General features: G+C 39.7%; 2 protein-coding genes across 6 annotated transcripts in view; both read right to left on the reverse strand.

Moving 5' to 3' along the window:
• Positions 1-2158, reverse strand: part of b3galt1b (UDP-Gal:betaGlcNAc beta 1,3-galactosyltransferase, polypeptide 1b) — a 45426-nt gene extending 43268 nt beyond the window's left edge. For 3 of the 4 annotated variants that reach the window (XM_079358086.1, XM_079358089.1, XM_079358088.1), the window contains exon 1: positions 1026-1146. The gene's annotated coding sequence lies outside the window, so the exon portion shown is untranslated. Of the gene's footprint in view, positions 1-1025; positions 1147-1208; positions 1325-2088 lie in introns of those variants that run through there. The other variant, XM_079358087.1, reaches the window with a different exon arrangement.
• A 1363-nt stretch (positions 2159-3521) lies between these two features.
• On the reverse strand, positions 3522-18950 carry xirp2b (xin actin binding repeat containing 2b). Of its 2 annotated transcripts, XM_079358079.1 has the most exons (9): positions 18809-18950; positions 16557-16718; positions 15682-15810; positions 15030-15119; positions 14745-14802; positions 14552-14640; positions 4850-14168; positions 3806-3936; positions 3522-3659 (listed from the first exon to the last, which is right to left on the reverse strand). In XM_079358079.1, the coding sequence occupies exons 2-8, from the start codon at positions 16605-16607 to the stop codon at positions 3845-3847; spliced, it is 9828 nt and encodes a 3275-aa protein (XP_079214205.1). In that variant the 5' UTR covers positions 16608-16718; positions 18809-18950; the 3' UTR covers positions 3522-3659; positions 3806-3844. The 2 variants fall into 2 exon arrangements, with proteins under 2 accessions (XP_079214205.1, XP_079214206.1); XM_079358080.1 differs by lacking the exon at positions 16557-16718.
• Between the last annotated feature and the right edge of the window lie 4998 nt (positions 18951-23948).

Below are 23948 nucleotides of genomic sequence, written 5' to 3' on the forward strand. Positions count from 1 at the left end.
CCAGTAATGGCAGTGAGAATAGCCACACAGCTCCTCGAGAGAGAGCCTTCCTTCTCTTGACTTTGAACTTGAAAAAGCACTTCTGTTCTGAATGTTTGTTTTTATCTCAAAAAGCATTTGCTTCAAAAGTAGAGGCAAAATAGAAATGCGGGATAATATGGATAATATGTGGAATAAAGCATCTAATAGGCAGGCTAAAAGGAAAACACTGCATGAATAACTATTAGTGTAGTTAATACCAAACTGGTTATTTATTAAGAAATGAAACAGATGCAAACACGTAGCCAGCTTGTATGGATCAAAACTTCATTACTGCTGCTTTGTTTTTGTTGGCTACGGTTGCAGTCCAGTCTGACTTACTCAGCAGAATCATTTATTATTGATCAATGACTAGTAATATTCATAATTTAATTAAAATATAATGTATATGGTCACTTAATGACATTTCAGTTATTTGCATCTGAATGATTTTCGAGGAGTAATGTGTAATACAAGACTAATTATGATAGTAAAGCGAACCTTTAAAAATTGAGCATTTCCATGGGGATCTAGCATTTTCAAGACAATGAAAAGGGAACAATGACATAATAATATATATTTTTTAAAAGGCAAATATGTCTGCTCAAAGTTTGCTGGGCCACTGTGTAACTTGTGCACCTGCACGTCCCATCGCCCATGACATCCTACGCATTTCTAAGAGCAGAAAGGACAGTCCCTGTGAGATAGGACGGGGATCAGTGTGTGTGCTCAGCGGGGATTGAGTCAAAGTAGCAGCATCACTGGATAGACCCAGGCGGGTAAAACTGCAGGAGACGAAAGCAGAGATCAAATCCTCATAATGCCCGGGACAGTCTAAAAGCAGCAGATGAAGAAGCAAACAAATATATCCTGCGGTTAACTCAATCGACCAACAATGAATAGGAAAAAAGTGGATCCACTATATCTGCCCGCATCCCACAACGCTCAACCTGCATGCACGAGCCAGGTCCGAGAAACAAACAAACAAACGTCCTTGTTGTGCTTACCTCTCTGTGTCTCCATCCCACTTAGACTTGTGGTCCTGATGATACGCTGCTGCTTTGCTCCAGCATCCCAAAGCACTGTTTTTCGACAAGGAGGGGGAAACATGATGATAGTGCAACCAGGCTGACGTACCGCCTGACGAGACCGCGCCAACCAATCAGAGTGTAATCCGGTAGATTCCTTACCAATCCGCTCAGGGGGAGAAAGTGAGGAGCGCGTGCATACAGGAGTAGCAAGGTAGATTGACGCTGTGGGAGAATTCCAATGCAACTCATGCAGCACAGCATACAGACACCTGCACCTGGAAGGGTTAACAGAGCTAAGCAAGAACTAATATGTTCACTGAGGCGTTTTCAAATATACAGTATCATCGTTTGTTCTCAATAATGCCCTCTCTCTACTATTGATAGCAAACAAATACAAAGAATAAACTCAATTTTAATTTAGAAAAAAATGCCTGAACTAAAGAAAAAACAAAATATGAAAATGTAGAAATAATTAAAAAAAACACTCAAATGTCAAAGCTAAGCTGTGCATTTAGTCAGTTAACTAAACTTTATTGTCTGTATTTAGCTATACTAAATACAGACATAAGGTGTCCTAAATTTAGAGCGCCTATAAGCCTGTTCGACCCCGATTTAGATTTCTATTAATAGAAATCTATGGATTAAGACACTTGCTTTTATTACAAAATTGCAATATAGACCGAGCTATAGAAAGACTTTTGCAGTTTTATGCGTGGTTAGAGTCAGAAAAAGTTATGCTAAGCTTGTGCACGTCCACACTGAAGAGCAGTAAGAGGATGAGCAACCACATTTGGTCATAAGCTTATTTTGGATTGGCTGTAAAATGTATTTAAGACGTGTGTTGGATATTCTGCTGCTGCATTACTCGGCTTGTGTTCAAGCTCTTCCACGTGCCCTCTTTTCAGAACTCTAATTCAAATTTTGACTGTCATGGAATTTGTTTTCCAGTCTACTAGGCAGGTACTGAGCCTCAAAATCCCATAGAGGGTGGGGATAACTTCTAAAGGAGATTAAAACACGGTGTGAACATTCCACTGACCTGCTCTTATTTCCTTTCGGCTGCTTTAACCAGACACGCACTCAAGAGAGTTGGCCCACTTCCTGTTGCATTTGAACTAGATGAACGTTGGAGATGGACTAAGACTTTCATCAAGACACACAACACAGTAAATTCAATATTTTATTGCCCTTAGATCAGCAATGAAGTAAATGAACCAGCCTGACAATGTGACATAATCAGGAATATACTTGTACAAAGCAAGGTATAACTGTCTTATCTATAAAATAAAATGATTCATTCAAAAATATTTGTTGTTCAAAATAGGATAAAAATGTCCAAAACAAACATGATTATAACCAATTCACTAGTTTATATTATATACTTCAATATTATAAATAATAGGATTCCAGATGCTTTAAGTTGTCTGCACAGCAGGTGCTTAAAAAAGGAAAATGCAAAAATGTTGATATGATAAATTGTAAAAGCCCTGGCAAAATAGTACAACAGCAAAGTCTATAGACTGAAAATATATTCTATGGACCAGCATAAAAAAATGGAGTGAACTGAATAAAACAAAGGGGATTGAAAAGACATCGGGCTGGATTTTATTTTAATGGACCACTACGGGATATTACTATAAGCAGCATGAGTTGTGAGGTAAAGTTATTCAGCTAATTTAAAAGTCACTATATCTACAACCGAACTCAAAACAAAAATGTTGATAAAAAAAAATCTTTTCAGTTACTATTTACCTTGATAAAGTTCTTAGAGTGCTCCTTCTGGCCAAAATGTGTTTAACCAATATGTCATTGTGACTGCTGAACATCTGGTTAAAAAATAAAGAAATTAAATCAAAGAGAAAAACCTGTCAGTTCAAGGCATACTTCTTAATGTCCATGTTCACTTTCCAAAGCTTTTCCATACATTATCTATCTCTATTCCACTTACGATCAAAGTTACAACCTGCTTTATCTGCACCTGCACACCATCTAAAAATATATACACAGTTTCCTTTCATATCCTAACTTTACACGTTCCTTTTTCAATTACTTAACAGCATGACCTTTAACCAATCACTTTCTTAACTCTACAGACTGGACTTTTCTTTCTTAGTATCTTTATCGTACCACCCTTTCTTTTGTGCTTCTTCTCTGGATTTATTTGATTAAACTGTGGTTGGGTTTTTTTTTTTTTTTTTTCAAAGAACACTTTTGGGAACTGCCTTTCTGTGTTGGTGTTTGGCTGACTTTGGGGAGTTGTCAGGAGGGGGCCACTGTGGTTTGGTTAGCTGAATGTCTTCCTCTATCTTAAAAGCTTTCTTTGGGGGATCAGCCTGTGGGGGCCAAACTACAGATATTCTGTTGAAAAGTGGTTTGCTTTCATCACACGTTGTTGTCACTTCGTTTTCACTAGTGTGTGTTTTGTCTATTGAATTTAGGCTGCTCATGGAATATCTCCATTCAATTTTCTCATCAGAAGGGATAGGACCAACACTTCCTGTGGGAGGTTTCTGCCCAAGTCCATTATCGTAGTTTCCATGGGACTTAAGGAGTTGTTTGTAATGGTGTAGACAGTAGAAATGTCCGTGGAGAGAGACGTAATTTCCAAGACTACAAGAGAAATGAATATTGTTTCAGTGACGCACCACTTTAAAATCATAAAATAGTAACCCACTGTATATAATCTGAACAATTATTCATATGGTTATTAAATACAAAGGCATGTATCAATTTATATTGTAATATTACATTTTTACCTTAATTTATTTCTGCAGTGTTCACAGTAGAAACAGGATTTATGGTATTTCTTTTTGTCCACTATCACAGCATCCATCGGATAAGCTCTCCTCCAGCAAGCTGTGCATAGCTCCGACCTCGGAACTCGAACCTGTAGAGAAAAAATGCAAACCGTTAGATTTTTATTTCAAATGTTCTATTTGCTTGACAATGCAACAACAACCATATTAGTACAAGCGGTACAAAAGATCATGGTTTTATGTAAAACTGTGTCATGCGTATTTATTTTGGTCTATACTCACTATACATGAGTGAAACATGTATAGTGCTCATGGGAGGGGATGATTTAGAGGATTTTTACTCCCTGGTTTTCATTTTGTCCTATCAAATAGATCCATGCACATACATCCATGCATCTGTTCTATCTCATCGCATCTAAAAATAAGACATTATCTTGGTCAGTTCAAGATGCAATACGCTTTCTTTATTAAGGACAACTAATGCAATGCTGCCAACATTTGATTTACCAAGTTAGAACAATTTGAATTAAAAACAAATCCATTTTTGACTGTTAAAAACTATGCACAAAGGTTTAACAAAGTGATTCGACTAAGATAAGTCTTTTAATCTAATGCCATGATAATTAGATTCTACCTTTTCAAGGTTTGATGTTGGCATGAGATATTAATTTATTTTTGCTTTTAATTAGCCATAGGCTGTATGGATGGGAAAATAAATCACATGGTGGGTTCATCCCTTCTCAAACTATTATTTCATTTAATTTCATGAAATTTGGTAAAGAATGGTTTTCAAATGAAGAATACCTGCTACAATTCAGCATGAGCATGTTTGCATACTGATGTTGCATTTAGTTCTCAGCACTGCTGGACCTAAGGTTCACACAAATGCTAGGGTAGCTCTCTCTATTTGTTGGTTTTTGTTTAAGTCCACACGATTCACAATGTAGCAATCTTAAAATGTTGCATTTCAAAACAAAAAGTCAACATGGTTATCCAAAGTCCATGCCACTGGCTTCTGTTGCTTCATGCTGCGCAGGTCTTTACCCGATGAGAACATCTTTGTCTGCTGCGACACAACTTGCGATGTTGTCTCCTCAGAAACAGTGTAGCCAAGACTCTTGAAAACGGTCTCACTCTCTGTCCACGTTTTGTGGAAATTTCTCAGCAAATTCTCAGTAGCGTCTTCATCGTAAGTCTCTGTTCGCTTCACTGCGGCTGCTTTTCTTTTTACTGCATCAGCATATGAAAAAGGAGTGTGTTCAGTTGACACACTCTCGGAGTGCTCAGTGACAGCAGTCTTTGTTCCAGTGACCTTGTTACCAAACTCATCAAAATGTGAGAAATGTTCTGTGATTGATTTGGTTTCAGAGAAGGCTGCTGGTTCAGCTGGCACACATTTTAGCTCATTTTTCAACTGAGGGAGGGGGGTGCTTTGCCGTGAGCCTCTCTTTGTCTCTTGAGGACTTTCCCACTTTGAAGTGTCTGCTTTCGTTTTACCTAGGCTTGACACATGCTCCTCCTGATCCTTTTTCTCCTCTCCAATTGAGGAACTTTGCTCAACCAGTTCAAAAACATTTTTAATAGCACGGATATCAAAAGTTGGCATTTCCTGTTCCAGAAGGTCTATTTGCTCTTCTGTGCTTTCAGCGTAATTGTGAAGCTGATCTGTTAGTGGGATAACTTCTTTTCTGATATGGGATTTTTCTTCAGGCGATTTGAATTTGTTCACAAGAATAGACAAGTCTGCCTTGGGAAACTCTTCCTTTTCTTCGTTTTTATTTTCCTCCTCACTGTCCTCCATGTCTGAGCCCAATCGTTCAGGGATAGCAATGGGCTCCTTACGCATATAGGTCTTATTTATTTCAGCCTTTTGAGCCTCTTCAAAAAACTCTTTTTTTTCTTTGAAAGATGCAGTTGATGGCTCTGAATGATCAGAATCTTCCCCAAGAGTGTCATTTTGACACATTGGCATGTGGCACTCTGACTTACTTTGCATTTCATTTGCATTCAAACCTTCTGAAATATTAGCTTCATTTTCTGAAAAGTGCTCAAAATTTGCATCAGCCTCCTGAGCCCCATCAGATAAACTCTTTGTGGGTTTTTCTGTTGCTGTCAATGTCCCTGAAGCCTCCAAAAGTTGGGACTCAATCTTGATTTGCCGGTGGAATGATGCAGGCGATTCCACAATCTCCGATTTCTTTTCTGAGATTTGTTGGGGGAGTATGGGTGGTGGAGTTACACCACGGGAGAGCTTCGCTGTTGTGTCTTTAAGTCGAGGCAAATTTTCTGCTCGGTCAAAAGTTGGAGAAGGTGTGATTCTAGAGAGGCGCATTGTGGGGGTCTCACACCTGCGTGGTGGTGGGGTGGGAGGTGTTGGTGGCCTGTGCAACAGGGTTGGGGATGGAGTTACTCTCTGGGGCGAGTCAGTTCTCCTTGTGGATTCAATGGTGATAAACGTTGGTGAGGGAGAACGCATCCTTAGCAACGGCGAAGGAGCCCGAAGGTCGACAGACTTGAACGGACTCACCTCTTCTTTCCTTTTGTCTTGGGAGGTATTTTTCTTGGTTTGGTTTTCGATTTTGGCAGAACCAATACTGATCTTGGATATTCTTGGTGTGGCACTGCCAGAAACAGATTTCTCAGACACTGACTCACTTTCATGCTTTTCCATTGTCTCACTATCTTCCCTCTGTCTTGTGAGCCAATCTGGATCTGTATCAAACCTAGTTGTCACGGTTTTATCATTATTTTCAGAGACCTTTTGTATTTCTGTAATTTGAGAAATTAACACTTGCTCGTGTCGCCTCTGAGATTCCTCTGTTGTCCTTGCTTTTGAATTTTCAGCTTCATGTTGTTTCGACTTGGTCACTGAAACTGCGACATCCTCATTTTTTCCCGGTGATTCCACCACACTTTGCTGAATAACTGTCTGCCCTTTCTTCTTTTGAGATCCCTTCCCATTCTTTTGAGCTGCTTTTGGTTGCTGGAAGCTCTGATCTTCTTTACTTTCTGTCGTAATGACTTGAATATGCTCTTCTTTTACAGTTTTGTGAGTTTGGGTGGCTGCAATTGTCACCTGAGTTTGTTCAACTTTTTCAGACAAAGCTGTCTTGGCCTCTATAACTTCCACATGTTGCTGTCTAGATTTCTTTGACTTCTTTTTCTTCTTTGCTGGAGTTGGATTTTCTGTTTGGGTGTCAGTTATGCAAACATTAACAGCAGACATGGAGGCAGCAGCAAGAGAAGGAGCAACTTTTGTAATCCCCTCAGTCGCTTCCTTCAGTTCCACCATGACTTCTTGGGAAACACTGTTTTTCTCAGTCTCATTGGATGTTTTTGCCTCAACTTGCTTTTCCGGCTTGTTCTTTTTCCCCTTTTGGCTGGGTTTTCCATTTTTTCCATTCACATTGGAAGCTGCCTTTTCCTGTTGCACTGGTAGATCTGAAACTGTCCCTTTGTTCTTGGTAGGGGAAGCATCGGTTTTCCTCTTGTTGTCGCGCTGTGGGGATTTGGACTCCTTTACTTTTTTGTCTGACTGAACGGGAAGATTATTGGGTAATTCTGGTGTTGAATTCTCTTGGGTCTGCTTGTTGTCAGACTGTGATTTTGCTGTTATAATAGGGACTTTATCAGTATATTTTATAGCTTCATTTTGATCTTCATATTTGTCAGAGCCCTTTGTTTTCAGATTTTTAGGATCCATCTTTGTTTCAGCCAGCATGTTTTCTGTTCTTGCAACTTCAGTAACTGAGGTGTGGACTTGGTCAGCCATGACCGACTGAGCAGACAGAGTGGAGGAAACAGAAAAGGTTTTCTGTGAGGTTGTATGCATCTCCTGTCTGACAGCTGAGACAGAAGAGGTCTTCTGAAAGGAGACAACCTTAGACATCTCATTAGAGACAACTTGCTGTTTGGCAGAAGATATAACTGTTGAGTCTGAGAGGAGAGAACTAGCACTGAAATTGCTTTGGGTAGTATTTGAGACCACAGTATCCTTAGATAGATCACTGGATTTGGAATCTGAGCGAATACTCAATGACATATTTTCAGCTGTCTGAGGTTTGATTTGTGATTTTTTGTTATTGAACTGTTCTGTATCTTTGTTGGAAAGCATTTCAAGAGCAGATGTAACTGAATCATGGATGAAAGTGGGTGTTGGAGTGGTTGGCGGTGTGTTTTCCTCCTTTAGCATTCTGTACTTTTCTTCTGCTTTTATTAATGCTGTGTTAAATTTACTCATATTCCCTCTCATTAAAGGTGGAGGAGAGGGTGGAGGGGTGAATCTTACAGGAGAGATGTAGACTTTCTTTAGTGGTTGTGGAGAAGCAGGTGGCGGAGGGATATCACGGTTTGTTTGGATTGTTGTTTTTGTTTGTTTTTGGCTTAATTCCACCACTTTCTCAGTTTTGACCGCCACTTTTTTAGCTTCACTTAATTCTACTTTAGGCTCAAGCTTCGGGACCGGATGTACAATGGGAGCTTTTACTTTTTTCACGGTCATCTTTTGAGCTTTAGCTGGTGATGGATGAATTGCATGTGCAGGCATATTTTCCAGTTCCTGTTGAGATGGAGGAGGTGGGAGGAAGTCCTGTTCACTGGTGAGTGGAGGGGGTGGAGGAGGAAGATGGTCAATGTCAGAAACAACAGAGGTCGGAGGAGGAGGTGGGGGAAGGTCAGTGTCTACCACTGGTGGAGGTGGAGGTGGAAGAGGCAGATCAGGCTCTGGGGTGTGTGGTATGACCATTAAAACATCAGTTTTTACATTTGTTTGATCTACTCTAATCATTCCTTTTGGATTCGGCTTTAGATTACGGAATTCTGTCTTTAATGTTTTGATGCCATGGTTTTGTGTAATCGTTTTATGCTCCACTACTGTTGTGGATTTTTGAGCAGACTGCTTCACAGAACTTGACTTTGTTCTCATTATTTCAGTTTCATTTGAGATGGATTTGCTTTCTTTTGATGTTTCAACCAAATTGGCTGTCTTTATCTTTTGTATGTTCCGTTGTGCATCGTCCTTTAGGTTTTTAACTGGAGGGCTCTGCTTGACCCTGACTCTTCTGTATGCTCCAAGTTTGACTTTGGGAGTTTCACGCTGTGCTGTTTCCAACAAGGATTTAATCGTGCCTTTTACATCACCCTTTAGCACCTCTTCCTTCCCCAGCTGGGTTTGTTCCTGAGTCTCATATAATGACTTTATTGACATCTTTACATCCCCCTTTACATCATCCTCAACGATTGGGCTCCTTTGCATCCTCGGTGAAGATGGAGACTCCATCAAGAGCTGAATCTTTCCTCTGACGTCTCCCTGAACGTCTACTTCTTGTTGACTCATCTTCCTCTCACTGGAGGCATCATGTAGACTTCGCATTGCAACACGAATATCGCCCCTCACAATTTCTTCTTTTTCAACTTCTTTTACTGCTCGCTTTGCCTCCTCCAGTGATTTAAGAGTGGCCTTCACATCCCCAGAAACTAAATCATCAACAGCAGCTTCTACTCTGGATGTTGCTGATTTCTCAAGAGATCTCAGAGCCCCTTTGATATTGCCTGGTATGATATCTGGCTTTTCCAACTCCTTGTACCGCTTTTGAGCCCTCTCCAGGCACCGCAGGGCTTTGGGTATGTTGCCTTTCACCACTTCCTCTTTCTCTACAACAACTGTCTGATTTGCTGAGGAGGATAATGAATTCAAAGCAGCTCTTAAATCACCTTTGACTATCTCCTCCTTTTGGAGTTTTTCTAATGAGACAGTTGGCTCTGACATGAAAACTTTCACCGTGTTGTGAACATCTCCGGGTACAATATCCTCAACTGAACGCTCAATTTGAGTTTGATTGCGACCAAGGATGAGCTTTGTACTCTTGATATTGCCCCCAAGGATCTTCTCTTTTTCGGCTGTCTCTGATTGAGTCTCACCAGGTCCTAAATGAAGCTGTTTCAGATAATCTAGAGCTCCCGATTCAATGCAGGTTGAGTAAAAATTGACATTCCCTCTTTCAGTGTCTTCAACCTTTATTTTGACAGCCTGATCTCCCTTGTCTGCACTCGCCAAGTTTTGAAGAGCACTCTTTATATCCCCTTTTACAATGCTTTCCTTCTCAACACTTGCATTTTCTTGTTTATTGAGAAGGGAATATATGGTCATCTGCACATCCCCTTTCTCATCCTCCTGGATGAGTAGTCCATGTTTTGCCAACCCACCCTCGCTGAAAAGGTTGTTAATAGCTTCCTGAATGTCACCTCGTAATATTTCCTCCCTCGCAACACTGCTGTCTCTCTCCTGGTTGAATAGTTGGTGCACTGTTGAACTGATGTTACCCTTCTCTTCTGAATCTATGACAATCTGCTGCTCTTTAATTTCCTGTCGGTTTAGTAGGTTCATCATAATAGTCTGCAGATCGCCCCTGACAACTTCCTCTCGCTGAATCTCTGGAGACTGCTGATTCATTAGCTGGTACTTGGCCATCCTAACGTCTCCAATTTCATCAGCTTCAAGGAGAATTCCCTTTGACTTGACCATCTTCTGGCTGTAAAGTTCTTCAAGAGTTCCCTTGACGCTCTTGCCGAGGATTTCAGTCTTCTCCATCTTTGTCTCATTAAAGTGGTTTAATGGAGTTGTTTCAAAAAGCCAAGTTGTTGTCTTTACATCCGCACTAGATATCTCTTCTTGAGTGATGGTAGGACGATCTTCATGCTCATCTACCTCTTTAATATGGTCAAGAGGATTTTTCTCAAACAGCCAAACTGAATGCTTAACGTCTCCCTTTGAAACATCCTCTTTTTTAACGGTTTCAATTAGATTTTCAGAGCTCATGCTTCTTATTTTGTCAATTGACTGGGTTTCAAACCTCCATTTAGCAGTCCTTACGTCTCCTTTCTGTATTTCACTTACATTTACTGTTCTTACAGATTCTTCAGAGATAGCATCAGACTCAAAACGATTTTTGTTCATTCTAACATTGCCTCCTTGAATATCATCCACAGTTTTTATCAAGGCCTTCTTTTCCTCAGCAATCCTATCAAGAGGCTGTGTCTCAAATCGCCACTTGGCAGAGGTGACGTCTCCTTTTTGCACATCCTGTTGTGTGACAGATTTAATTATATAAACCTCATCCATGTCCTTAATAGTATCAAGGGGCTTTGTTTCAAACAACCATCGAGTTCCAACGACATCACCTCTTGTAACCTCCTCACTGGTGACAGTGGTGACCTCATGATAAAGGCCCTCTTTGTCCTGAATGGCATAGAGGGGCTGATTTTCAAACATCATAGTGTAATTTCTCACATCACCCCTCTCATCTTCATCTCTGAAAATCTTTTGCCCTTTCGACAGCTCTGAGTTTGTCTCAGAGGACCCCTCCTGAATCTTATCCAAGGAGCAGGTTTCAAAAATAAAACGCCCCTTATCAACGTCCCCTCCTTGCACATCATTTATTGTACGCCCGCCCATCGATTCTTCTTGGCTATCATGTATTGTATCTATGGATTGGTTTTCAAAGAGCCATTTGCAGTTCACTACGTTTCCTTTTTGTATGTCCTCAGTTTGAACTCGCTTGAGCTTTTGCCTAACTTCTTCAGACGTAGAAGTCAGAATATCGGATGTCTGATTCTCAAAAATGTACTTCATCTTTGACACATCTCCTGATGCAATGTCTATCTCAGTGACACGTTTGAAAGAGTTTGTCTCCTCTCCGGTGAGATTCTCCAGCTTCTCTGTCTCAAAGAGAAAACAAGCCATTCTTACATCTTTTCCTCTAATGTCCTCCTGATTCACACTGCTTGTTTTCAGAACAGTCTCTGCTTCATCATGGATAGTATCGAGTGCTTGTGTCTCAAAAAGCCATGTGCAAGTTTTCACATCTCCTTTTTGTACTTCATCAGATTCATTCTCAGCTTTTAACTCCACTCTTTCATACAAGATGTCCATTGGTTTTGTCTCAAATAGCCATTTGCAGGTTTTCACATCGCCCTTCATTATGTCTTGATTTGAACTTGTCCCCACAACTTCTTCATCTTCAATATTGCTGAAATATTTAATTGAATCAAGGGGCTGTGTTTCAAACAGCCACTTAGCAGTTTTAACATCACCGGACTCGATTTCTTGTTTCGATATACCTTTGATAATTTGGAATTTATTGATGGTTTCGTCAAATTGGTCAATTGGGCGTGTTTCAAACATCCACTTGCACGTTGTTACATCTCCTTTCACAACCTCTTCCCGTCGCACTGTTTTCACCTCATGGAAGTGTCCTGAGCTGTCTTGCATGGCATACAGTTGAGTTGACTCAAACAGATTTGTATTTGATTTCACAGAACCTGAAGTCACACCCTCGATTATAATCTTTTGAGATTCATCTCTCCGGTTACAATCTGTTCTTTCAAAGATTTGCTTGTAGTTCAAGACATCCACTTTATCAATTTCTTCCATGTCAATCGTTCTAATGATTTCCTTCTTTTCCTCTCTTATCTGCTCAATGGGTTGACTTTCAAATCTCCATTTTTGATGTCTAACATCACCCCTCTCCTCATGAAGTGCTACTGCTTTTTTGAGTTTGCCCACCTCTGCAAGCTCCTTATACTCATCAGATGGATTTGTTTCGAAATAATGTCTAGCTGATCTCACATTACCGGCAATAATTTCTTCTTTTGTCAGGGGACTTGCATTTGAATCGTCTTTTAAAGTGTCCATTGGCTGGGTTTCAAATACCCAGCAATTCTTGCGAACATCTGCCCTGCAGCTTGTCCCATCCTCCTGTGTGAGGTCATTTGCAATGTCCACAGTGCGAGTAACCTCTTTCTTCTCCTCTCTTATATGCTCAAGAGGTTGGCTCTCAAAGCGCCATTTTTGGTGTCTCACATCCCCTTTCATTTCTTCATTTACTGTTGCCTTTCGAAGTTTTCCGACTTCAGGCCCAGTCTTTCTCACTGCTTGAGGGCTGCTTTCAAAAAAATGTCTGGCAGATCTAACATTGCCCCCAATAATATCTTCAAGAGACTGGGGCCTAGCATTGGAGTCATCCTTCAAAGAATCCATTGGCTGGGTTTCAAACACTAAGCAGTGTTTGCGCACATCGGCTCGGATGATCTCTTTATCCTCAATTTTTGAACTTTCCCACTCATTCAGAGAATTCAATGTTTTTATCTCAAACAACCACCTACCCCAGTCTCCCTTATTGCTATCCTCCATGGAAAGGCTACACACAAGTTTCAAAGCTGAGGGTTCTCTGTTTGTCATGTCCAGCGGTTGGGTATCGAAAAGCCAACGTGAGGCAATAGAGTTTTCCAATTCAGTTTCAATTTTACGCACAGACTTGACCTCCAGCATTTGGCTTGACTGTCCCATGATGATGCATTTAAACTGAGTGTCGAAAGTGCTTGTAACAGTTTTCACTTCATCGTTAATTTCCTCTAATACTGACCTCAGACTCAGCAGATGGCTCTCATCAATGGTTTCTGTGTGTCCAAGGCTTGCCATGTACTTATTGTCGATCATGTAAATGGTAGCATTTCCATCTTCTTCTGTGAAGACAATCTCTTTTGTTAAATCCTCCTCCTTATGCATTTTATTTAGAGTGTCCATTGTCTGAGTTTCAAACAACCAGGCCGCAGCACGAACATCTCCTTTGTCTAATTTGTTGAATTTGTTTTTATATTCTGTTGAGTTGACATCGTGCGAACCCAGCTCATCCATTGGTTTGGTCTCAAACATCCAAGCTGTACGTCTCACATCTTTTCCAAAAATCATCTCCTGTTGACCTATGTCGTTGTCTTCATCATTCTCATCCAGAGTTTCATCTTTGATGGCATCCAGGGGCTTATTTTCAAACATCCAACGCATTGCCTGCACCTCACCAGGAAGAATCTCTTCCCATTCCCCATTTTCTTCATCGTTGATATCATCTGGACTACCACCTTCGTCCTCATACATATACTCTTGGCCCTCTAAGTGGTTGTTCTCAGTTTCCTCGTAATCAGCATAATACTCCTTCTCAATATTCTTTCTGACCTCAGGATGAATATGCTTGTAGAGGCGTTTAAGCTCATACATACTCCTCTGCTTGAAGAAAGCCTCTTTGTTGAGTGGGTATTTGGAGGGGTTTGCTGCTGCTGGCGGCTCAGGTGAGTAATGGCATACTTGAATATTTGGACTCTCTGATGGCATTCCGAGTAAGTCTGGAGGCGGGGGTGGGAGATAGTCAGACTCCTCAGTTGGAGGGGGGGGGAAGTCGTCATAATCCATCACTACAGCCGATGTATTGACTGTTGCCTCAGTAGCAGATGCTTCACACACCTCACTAATGATTGTGTTGTTTTGTGTCACGTTTGAGGACCACTTAGATCGATTGATGTCACGCTCAATCTTTTTAAGGAACAGAAATAATATGTGTGGGTCAGTAATTCAAAATCCTTCACAGTACATAGTTAAATGAACACAAAGAATCTTCTTATTGTAAAAGATAACATTTTAAATAAGATTATAAAACATGAATTTAACATAGCAAAACACCTACATGTCCAGGAATAATGGTACTGCATTATTTTACTCTTTGCAGCCAGAAATCAATAATTAGTTCAAATTGAAATCCTGAAAACTGGCATTTATTTAATTTCCCCTCAGGGATTAATCACATCAATCTTTTAATAAAAATCAACTGTTAATGGACTTAACTTCATATATTTTTTGGATTTAATATCCCTAATATTCTTAACATGTCCTTAAGTAAAGAAGTAAAAGATACTTACCTTAATTTGTTTGTGTGGCGCAGCTTCCTCAATCGTTCTCTCAAAGCGATCCCTTAGTTCTTTTGTTGAGTACCTTGGAAATTCCTCCTCTAAAAGTTAGCACAGATAAAAGTATGACGTTAGGCTCTCACATTGCCGAGACAGCGAAAATGTTTGAGGCAGAAGAAAACAAAGATTTCTAAAATAAACTCACCTGTTTCATCTTGATGGTTTTCATAACTCGATTCCAAGTTATTGTTGCTGTATGTGATCTATGAATTTAGAATAATAAATGGAAAACACATGGAAAAATACATTTTAAACCACATTATGCAAACATATTTTTACTCTCTTAGCCTAAACAGTACGAGTACCTCTTAAACATCAATTTAAGAAATGTGATTGATTGAAATCTACAGTTTTTACTCAAGAGAATCAAAGTAAAAGCTCATTAGCAAAGCATTATCACACTTCCTGCAGGTACAAATAGACAATTTACCACAGTGTCTTGGTTGACATTGAGCTGCTGACTGCCTGGGAGGATCTGCCTGCTGCTTCCTGACACTGTCACCTCAGAATTTGACATTTCCTGAGACGAAATGAGAGTGGTTATCAAACACAGAAAGAAAGTGTGTGTTTGCCACACCCAATATACACAAGACATCGATAACCTTCTTGATCTCATCTGAACACATTAACCCACTTTTCATACACAGATACAAATGTGAGTTTACTCCGCTCAGCCAGTCAAAGTTTAACAACACAAGTGAGTATCATGTAGAGAAGATACTCTAACAGATTGTACTGGAGTTTAAAATGACTATCACAGATGGAGACAACGGGACAAAGAATGTGTCAAACTGTTTACTTTGAAAACTAAGAGGCAATCATTCACAGTGTTTTGCAAAGTTTTTGTCTTTTGAATTGAGCTTTAAAATGTTTTCTTGAAAGCTGTTTGAAATGACGAGTTAGTTAACTTACACCGTGCTCCAGTGTTGATATGTAAGATAGTATTCGGCACATATTTAACATACAAAGTCTTCCATGGAAGGCTAAAGGTGTTCAGGCTCGGAAGAACTGTTACCAATAACAGTCATCCTCTCACACTCTAAGCATGCTTGAAGTATGTTAAGTGTGGTCTACATGTGTACCTGCATGGTTCTGTGCTGAAAGTGGAACTGGGTTACATTGTGTGAAGTTGCAGTTTCCTGGATCTCAAATTGCTTCCTCACACTGGCAAGTCCCCCAGGCAGGGAACAGACCTCCGACTCCTCCATGACCTAATGAAGCAGGAAATATCATTAGCTGCTTCCTCGTCGACAAGACCTGAAATCAAACGAATGCTTAATAGGGCCGTTCTGTCTGGTGTGCATGCAGTGCAGGCTGCTGTTAAGCCAATGCTTTATGCAGTTATGCAGTCACTCTCTTTCTTTCTTTCTCTCTCTTTCTAGACACACACACAAACAAAAATACACACACACACACACACACACACACACACACACACACACACACACACACACACACAGTACATAATAGGCTGTTATGTCATCTGTAAACTTTAAATCTACATAAGGGAATGTTAAAGCTATTTCAAAGTTAAACCAACAATTGTTTTGTTTCTCAAGCCTTCTTCTATTTTCTGTCCTGTAAGGGGAGTCTCATGTTTCTACTCTATTTATATACATGTATATGCAAGACTGCTGGCTCTCTTACTCCAACATCAAAACTGTCATCCCCTCCACTAATACTGCATGACAACACTGGTCAACACTGGTGACCAGTGCGACTGAGCTTCTGTGTAACCCTTAATAGTGTACAGCATAGTGGCTAAAGGCTAAAGCCAACAACAGGAAAGCAAGCAAAACAATGTATTAAACCACATTATATATATATATATATATATATTTTTTTTTTTTTTTTTTCAAATTACACAAATGGTTTCTGCAATGCTTGAAAATACGATAATTATAATAAATGTTTGTTGTTGGTAAAACACTACATGTTCATGCACAAGTGAGAGTACCCCGCTGGGGATGGTGTTGTCTGCTCGCTTGGAGACAGCTGCCTGGTACATGGCCTCACAGTTGGTCAGTGGGATGACCTCTGAGTCCACAGAGTGAATCCGGTTCCTCTGGGTTAAATCTCTTTCAGGAAGTCCTGCCCTGGTTACCTGCGCTGCCAGCAGCTAAGGCAGAGATAGCCAGCAAAATATAATTCTTTGATGATTCTTCTAATGTTTTGTTGTTAGGTGTCAAGTACTTGTTGAAGAGTGGTACACGTCCAATTAAAGCACTGCTAACACTGTCAGAGTCTTCTCTGTATACAGCATGCTGCTTTTTTTAAGAGAATTATTTGTAAGTTCGAGGCTTTTTTGGCTGCAATATTAGACTGATATGCAGATAGCATGATTAACAGAGATTCTGCATGTGCACATTAACGTTTTTCAGCCAATATGTATACAAATGTATCCAAATAAATGATTGTCTTTATTGTCTTGATTGTCTTGATTGTCTTTAGTGTGGACATTTCAAGTAAATATACTACAAAATAATGGTTTCGCAGTAAGTACTACTCCCTATAATTTTAGATCACATTGAGGAGATAATGAATAATGAAGAATCTTTAAAACCATTGTGTTGTCACTTCTACTGGATTCTGTCATAAAGGCATTGCTTGCAGACCCTACTACCAATGAATTCAATCATGTGTCATGGGGTTTATGCATGTATTGTTGTGGATGGATGGACATTACAATCTTTTCTCTTCATCTTAGGTTCACGTAGATACTGTAAATGTCTTGTATTGCATCAAAGTACTCAAAGTAATATACCAGTTTAGCTGGCAGGGTGTTGCAACTCCCTAACATCTGCAGACTCCACACATCAGCGCTGCTGCTGACTCAACATTTGTGAATTCAAATTATTCACACCTCAGTTTCTTTTGGATATAAATATGCTGTAATTTTATAGGCCGAAACATGAATCCAAACGTTAATGTTTCTAAAGCACCCATATTACCCTGAAGACTAACTGCATTTCTAAAAAAGATTATATGCTGTACTTTGTCTTCTGTGATGAATTGAAAGCACTTTAAGCTATATGTGTATGTCCAGTTCATTATTACAACCTCAGTCTGCATGCAACATGTAAAATAGCACTGAAATAAGAATCAAGGAAACACAAAATCAGAAAGATTTACCACCTTTGTTTTCTAGAAATCTGTTCCCTCAGGTGCAGATAATTGATGGATGATGGGGCAAAATACATTTAATCAACTTTTGGGGCATTGCACTGTAGTTACCTGCTTCCCAAGGGTAAACTCATTCAGTCATTTTTGATTTGTTGCTTTGCAGTCCCCCTGGATGGTCTATTTTAGACTTGAAGGAATGGTGGCTATGTTTTTGTAAACCAATCAGTCCATTCAGATGGACACAGAACAAGCATTATGCAACTCCAAAAGTAAAACCCTTAAATTCATTTACAACACATTTTTAGTTCAATTTTGGACTTTTCTCATAAATTGTCATCGGAGGGGAATTCTGCACCAACACATGTTCTGGCTAGGTCTTGAGGGTAAGGATGAAGAGACAGTAAATTATTGCAAGAGGAACTACAGTTTACTGCCAAAAAAAATCTGTCAACAGTCAGAGGCTATCTCTGACACTTAAGATCAGGCTGAGAGCTCAAATAACAAGAAAGTGAAGTAATCCCGGCGCCATGTACTTGCTAAAATAAATCATGACTATTTTAAACCTTAACCATGAAGGGTTGTGTTTCTCAGTAAAATCTAATGGGAGGTTGCAAGGCCAAAGCTTTTATTCCCAGATAGACTACATTGATAATGTTTTGTTTGAGGCATAGTTTATAAAAATATAAACTATGGTATTTTTCATACCATGAGGCAATAGTGCTACAGAACAACCACATTTACAGCTCTAGGTTCTGTTTACCCATCAGCTCAGTCTATCTATATGAAACTGATGAACTTATCCCATCTAAATCCAAAAAAGGGAGCCATGTTAAATTTGGTATTGTGGTCACAGTCTATGTCTCTGCAGGTCTGACATAAATGGTCATTTTGTCTGCTGTACCACCATAATTCGGTTGAGGTTTTTCATGTTTTATCAGCTGATCATTTAAGGAAGGTTTGTGTTACATTTTCCGACTTTAAAATGATCACTACAAAATGTAGTTTAAAAAACACAAATCATTCCAATAGTTCCATAGAATTGTAGACACGCACAACAACATTGCTCTTAAAATGCTGATCACCTACCAGGTAAGTAATGAATAATGAAAATACAAGCTCAGCAGGTAGAAAATCCCACAGAAAGGCCACTGCACCCCTGGCCTGCAGGGTCGTTCCAAGCCGAAAGCAAATCCCAATCAGTGTTGGAGACCAGCTCCAGTACGATGTTTTCAACTCTGTCCAACGAGCACACAGTGACAGCTGATTTTATTTTAGACCCTCCGCCCACTTGCAAAAGATGGGCCTGGGGGGCTTCTTTTTTTTAGAGAGCCCTCCGTGCCTCTCATGTCAAGTCCCCAGAAAATCCTTATGGAAATACTTCCTGTGACTCCTGTCCAGACGCTTGTGTACTAATAAATCAGGTCACCCTGGTTTCATCATCGCAGCTTCCATCAGAGTGCATTGCATGCTTTAGCAGCTGTTACCGCCTGTCATGATATGCCAAATTATGCACAAGCAAATCCACAACAAGTACTCTGAGAATCTCTCATTCTTCACTGCTTATGGATCAAAATAGATGTCAGTCAGGTGCAAATTCCCATGACGGTAAAGGGTGGTGAAATATCTTGGCTGTGGGCTGTATTGGGGTCAATGATGTAATGTGCTCTGCTGAGGTTTAAGAGACACCTCTGAGTGTGTGGCAGAGCAAGCCTACTCGTCTTGTTTGGCTCAGCTGGAGACGGTGGCGCCAGCCAGACTCTGGTATCTCATGGAAGCCCTGCCAGTGTGTGTGGAGACTAGACAAGTCTGCAAGGCATCTACAAAACCCCGTCCAGCCACAGCATGTGTAACTCATACCTGCATTTCCACAGGACACCTGCTTTTAGATTCTTGCCGCACAAAAAGCCAAAATGCAAATGATCATCAATTTCAGATGCTGATTATTTTATAAGTAGATTCACATGATCCTGGTATTACTTTGGAAAAAGTCATGTTCAGGAAGTTTTTCACTGTCAAATTTAGTCTAGAAAAAGAAAGCATTATTAAAGAACTGAACATTTGTTTCAGTGTTAGAAGGGCTCATGTTCTCTTCAAGTTGACTGGGCTTCATGTAGTTTGAGGCCAAGACTCTGTGATCCATGACAGTTTTATCACTCAATTAGGGTAAAGGGAAAGATCAAGCTGTACTGTGAGAACAGGAGGTTAGTTCCATCAGGTACATTATTTCTTATCAAACACTTCAACTCAATGCAAAGGAGAATGCAGAGCTAGATATCCATTTATTATTTAACTGGTGACCAGCAAGCTTTACTTGGTGGCACATAAGAGCCTCTCTAAAATGACTGAATTTAAAGTAGCCACTTTTTCTAAAATTTAAAATAAATGTAATAATCAAGGAATGTATGCCTCTACTCGTCATGCCATGAAGTATCACATCTGTCACCAAAACCAGCTGATTAATTGGAACCTATTTAGGAGCGTGAAGGGAACATACATGATTGTGATTTAGGTCAATGGAAGTGTAAAGATCTAGCTCTGCTGAAAGAGATTGCAGCCCTTGCCTTCAAAATAGAGCATATCTTTAGTGTGTGTCAAATGACTGATCAGCTGATTCCAACTGCCAATGTCAAAAGAATTGATGCAACTGTGTAATTCACTGTAACTGCGCCTAAGCCCCCAGACACACTGACCTTTTTAGCGTTTTGGGGCTATCTCCTATGAACTTCGTCTCCATCTTACTGCTCTCAATCCAGATACGCCAATCGAATGTCCTTAAATGGAGAGATGGGGGCGTGGTAGGATTGCAGGATGCGGAAACGCGCCTTTTAATTTTGATTGACTCTTATTTACTAACATACGCAAGGTGGTGAGAACTAAATTGGCTGGTACGCACAAATTTTTGAGTCCAACATTGTAAGACCCTCTTGTATGAATTGAGAATATGTGGACTGCACATACTTAATACAGATTTAGGACGCCCTTCATTGTGAAACAGAATAACATGTACAGTTAATAGAAAATGGAGAGTAAATAAAAAAAGTTCTGAATGGTGAATCAACAGATATGGTGACAGTTTTCTTTTTCTTCAAACAATTCAATGAATAGAAAAAAAGTAAAGAAATTGATTAATCCTGCTTAGTTTTGCAACTATGATTCATGTTTTTGATTATTATCAGTGCTAAATTCCTATGTGATGGATACTGAGTCAAATGTAAAACATGTGCGACTGTGAAAAGGCTTGATTACTGAATGACCATTCCTGAAAATTACATTCTGTTTTGGCCAATGTTGGCTTGGCTTTCGAGTATGCCAAGAATGTCTTTGTTTGGAAAAAAGGAATGTGTTTGAAATTCATAACAGCAATTTAATGCCTGGGGAACGTGCCAAAAACCTACTGTGAATAAAAGAAACTGGAAAAATAAACACAGAATAAAAAGAGGCTGAGTAAATGCTCTTTGCTTTCTCAACATGCCCCTTAAGCAAGGCACCAAACCCCTGGCTGCTCCCTCCCATGCATGAAAAGGCTCAGTGCCAAACAAGTGTTTTGTGGAGAGCCTCAGTGTCAGTTTGTAAACTTCGCCTCTTCAGCAACTACTCATCCAGACAGTAGCTGTGAATATCTGTGGGCTCTTTGTCACAGAGCCTGATTCAATAAGAGAGACGCCCGAAGGAGACACTTTTGCATTAAAGAGTTTAATTAAAGTTCTTAAAAAACAAAAGAAAATGTCAAATTCACAGACTGAAAAGACTTTTAGTCTAGAAAAAAAGAGTTGTTTCTTTGTTTTTTTTAAACATGCTAAAATATGATAAACTTATTGATCCCTCTGAAGGGGGAATTCATGTGTTACAGCAGCACAAGGGTCAGAGAAAAGGAAAAGGAAAAACCAAGCGATAGAAATACAAAAAATCCACTGATAGTAAAAAGATAAACTAACACTATAAAAATATGGTGATAAAAAATTTAATAACTACACCCTTTATAAACAGAAAATATGGATTTAGGCTAGATCATTATTTTATGATTAATCTCTATTTAAAGATTCTTCATTCTGAAAATGCAGAATCCTGAGCTTTGGGGCTGGATTTTAGTATTGTAGGTGGTTAGATTTTCATTTGTTTTACAGGTCATCTAATCCACTAGCATTAGCATGTGAATTTGACACTCAGCCGCCTGGATCATCACCCGCACCAAATCATCTGACCACATCACCTCTATTCTCATCAAACCCACGGCACCTCTGCGACCTCCTTCACCACTGCAGCCCCTCACGCACCCTCCACTCAACCTCTGTCGGTTGAGCTGACTGACTAACCATCCCCACACTACACCTCAGTACCATGGGTGCCCGAGCCTTCAGCTGCTCTGCAAACCAGACTTTGGAACTCCCTCCCCCCACACATAAGACATTCAGACTCCATCTCCACTTTCAAATCCAAACTCAAAACCCACCTGTTCAAACTCGCATACTCACTCTAACTGGTCACTGCACACTACACTTGCTTTTTGGGTTTTTTTGTATTATATTTTATTTTATGTCAATATTTGGTCTTAATATTTTGTGTTATTTTATGTTTTTATCCTATGTAAGGTGACCTTGGGTGGCTTGAAAGGCCCAATCAAACAAATAAAATGTATTATTATTATTAGCGTGTCAATGGTCATTGGCTGAAAGGACACAGTCCTTCAGAGCGCAAAAGGTGCGGAACACATTAGTCACAATGTAATCCTGGAAGTCAGCTGGTCTTAAATGTAGACTAAGCTTTAATAATGTCACTAAAGAGACTTCTTCAATGGTCTTTTTTACAAGTCTCGCCCTTGAGCTGGGACACTCAGGATCATTTTTTGTCAATAAATAACAAAAGCTCATGGGTTTCAGAAATTGTGATATGACTTAAATAAAATATTGCAGGATAATATTGCTTTGTAAAAAAACAACAACATAGAAATGTAATATAAAAGGTAAATATAAAACATTGCTGTATTGATTTATTTTCTCTATTTAATGTCTATTTGAGTATTCGACTAATCACTACACAAAAGTTCACCTGTGCAGTTCTACAAAGTCTATCATGAAAACTGCAGATTATAGATACATAATGCTTATTAACAGCATCAAAGATCAACAACATCAACAGTTCTTGTGTGCATAAAAACTTAAATATGACCAAAACTAGACTTGTCTATCACTTCTCTTCTTTGCAGATATCTTAAGCAGTTTTCTTGACATTTACGTGCAGTAAGAACAGTTGCATCCATCTCTGGTCACTTGGATAGCAACATACTTCACATTTTTGTATTTCTTTTGAAACACTGCCCCATGCAGTGTAGGCTTGGAGCAGCTCACATAAGTGAGCACTGTATGTGGACCACAGGCAGATAGCACCACAGGATGCATGACAATGAGCCGCACCGCTGCCAGAAGAGAGGCTGTGAATCGCAAGGCTTCTCGGAATCACAAAGGTTTACTTCTCTTTAACTAGATGTGCATTTAGAGTGATGAATAACACTAAAGCATGAAACCAAAAAAAAGAAACTATTAACAGTATGCTTTTACTGCAGTAAACTGGCCAAAAGCACTGGAGGTTATAGATCTCCACTATCCTTGTGATTTCTTTTACTCCTGCATTTATAATTTAATGTCTTATTGCTTTAATTTTGCTCATCTGAAGCAGAGTGGTGTGTAATTAATGAAGAAGGGTAGAGAGCGTAGATCCACCATTAACCCAACCAAGCCTAACGGATGATGTCAGGTGTGAGAAGCGATACTATGTTGTATTTAAAGACGCGGTTTGAGGCAGCTCCACAGTGTCTGTGCCCTGTGGCGTCACATTGAGTAGCAGCAGCTTCTTTGAGCTCCAGAGTCTTGCACTGTGTGCGGTGCTCTCTGCAACTCACAGAGAGTATCACTTTGTGCTCCTGAACACAGGCCACCTGGCAGAACTCAAGGGGAGCTTCACATAAACACACGCCAGCCAACCTACACGTCTAACAAAAAATGTGTTCTTACAGCAAGCTTTATGAAACGGAAAGAGAGATCGGCAAAGGTCAGAGCTGAGCAGAGACGCAATAAAAAGAGTCATTTTTGAGCACAAAAATCATGTTATTATATCAAATGCTGATGGATTCTAACTCTGCTGCAGAAAAAGTAGAAAGTCGAAAATGAGCTAAGGTTTTTGTTCATTATCAAAAAACCTAATTTAATCTATCTTCAATCAGAATACGCTT

Source organism: Symphodus melops (genome assembly GCF_947650265.1).
Source record: "Symphodus melops genome assembly, chromosome: 12".
NCBI classification, from domain to species: Eukaryota; Metazoa; Chordata; class Actinopteri; order Labriformes; family Labridae; genus Symphodus; species Symphodus melops.

Coding starts and splice junctions, on each gene's coding strand:
- xirp2b (XM_079358079.1), bottom strand. CDS start 16,607: ATGTACCAGGCAGCTGTCTCCAAGCGAGCAGACAACACCATCCCCAGC. Junction 15,811..16,556: donor ACAACACCATCCCCAGCGGG/GTACTCTCACTT, acceptor CTGCTTCATTAG/GTCATGGAGGAGTCGGAGGT. Junction 14,641..14,744: donor AAACCATCAAGATGAAACAG/GTGAGTTTATTT, acceptor GCTAACTTTTAG/AGGAGGAATTTCCAAGGTAC.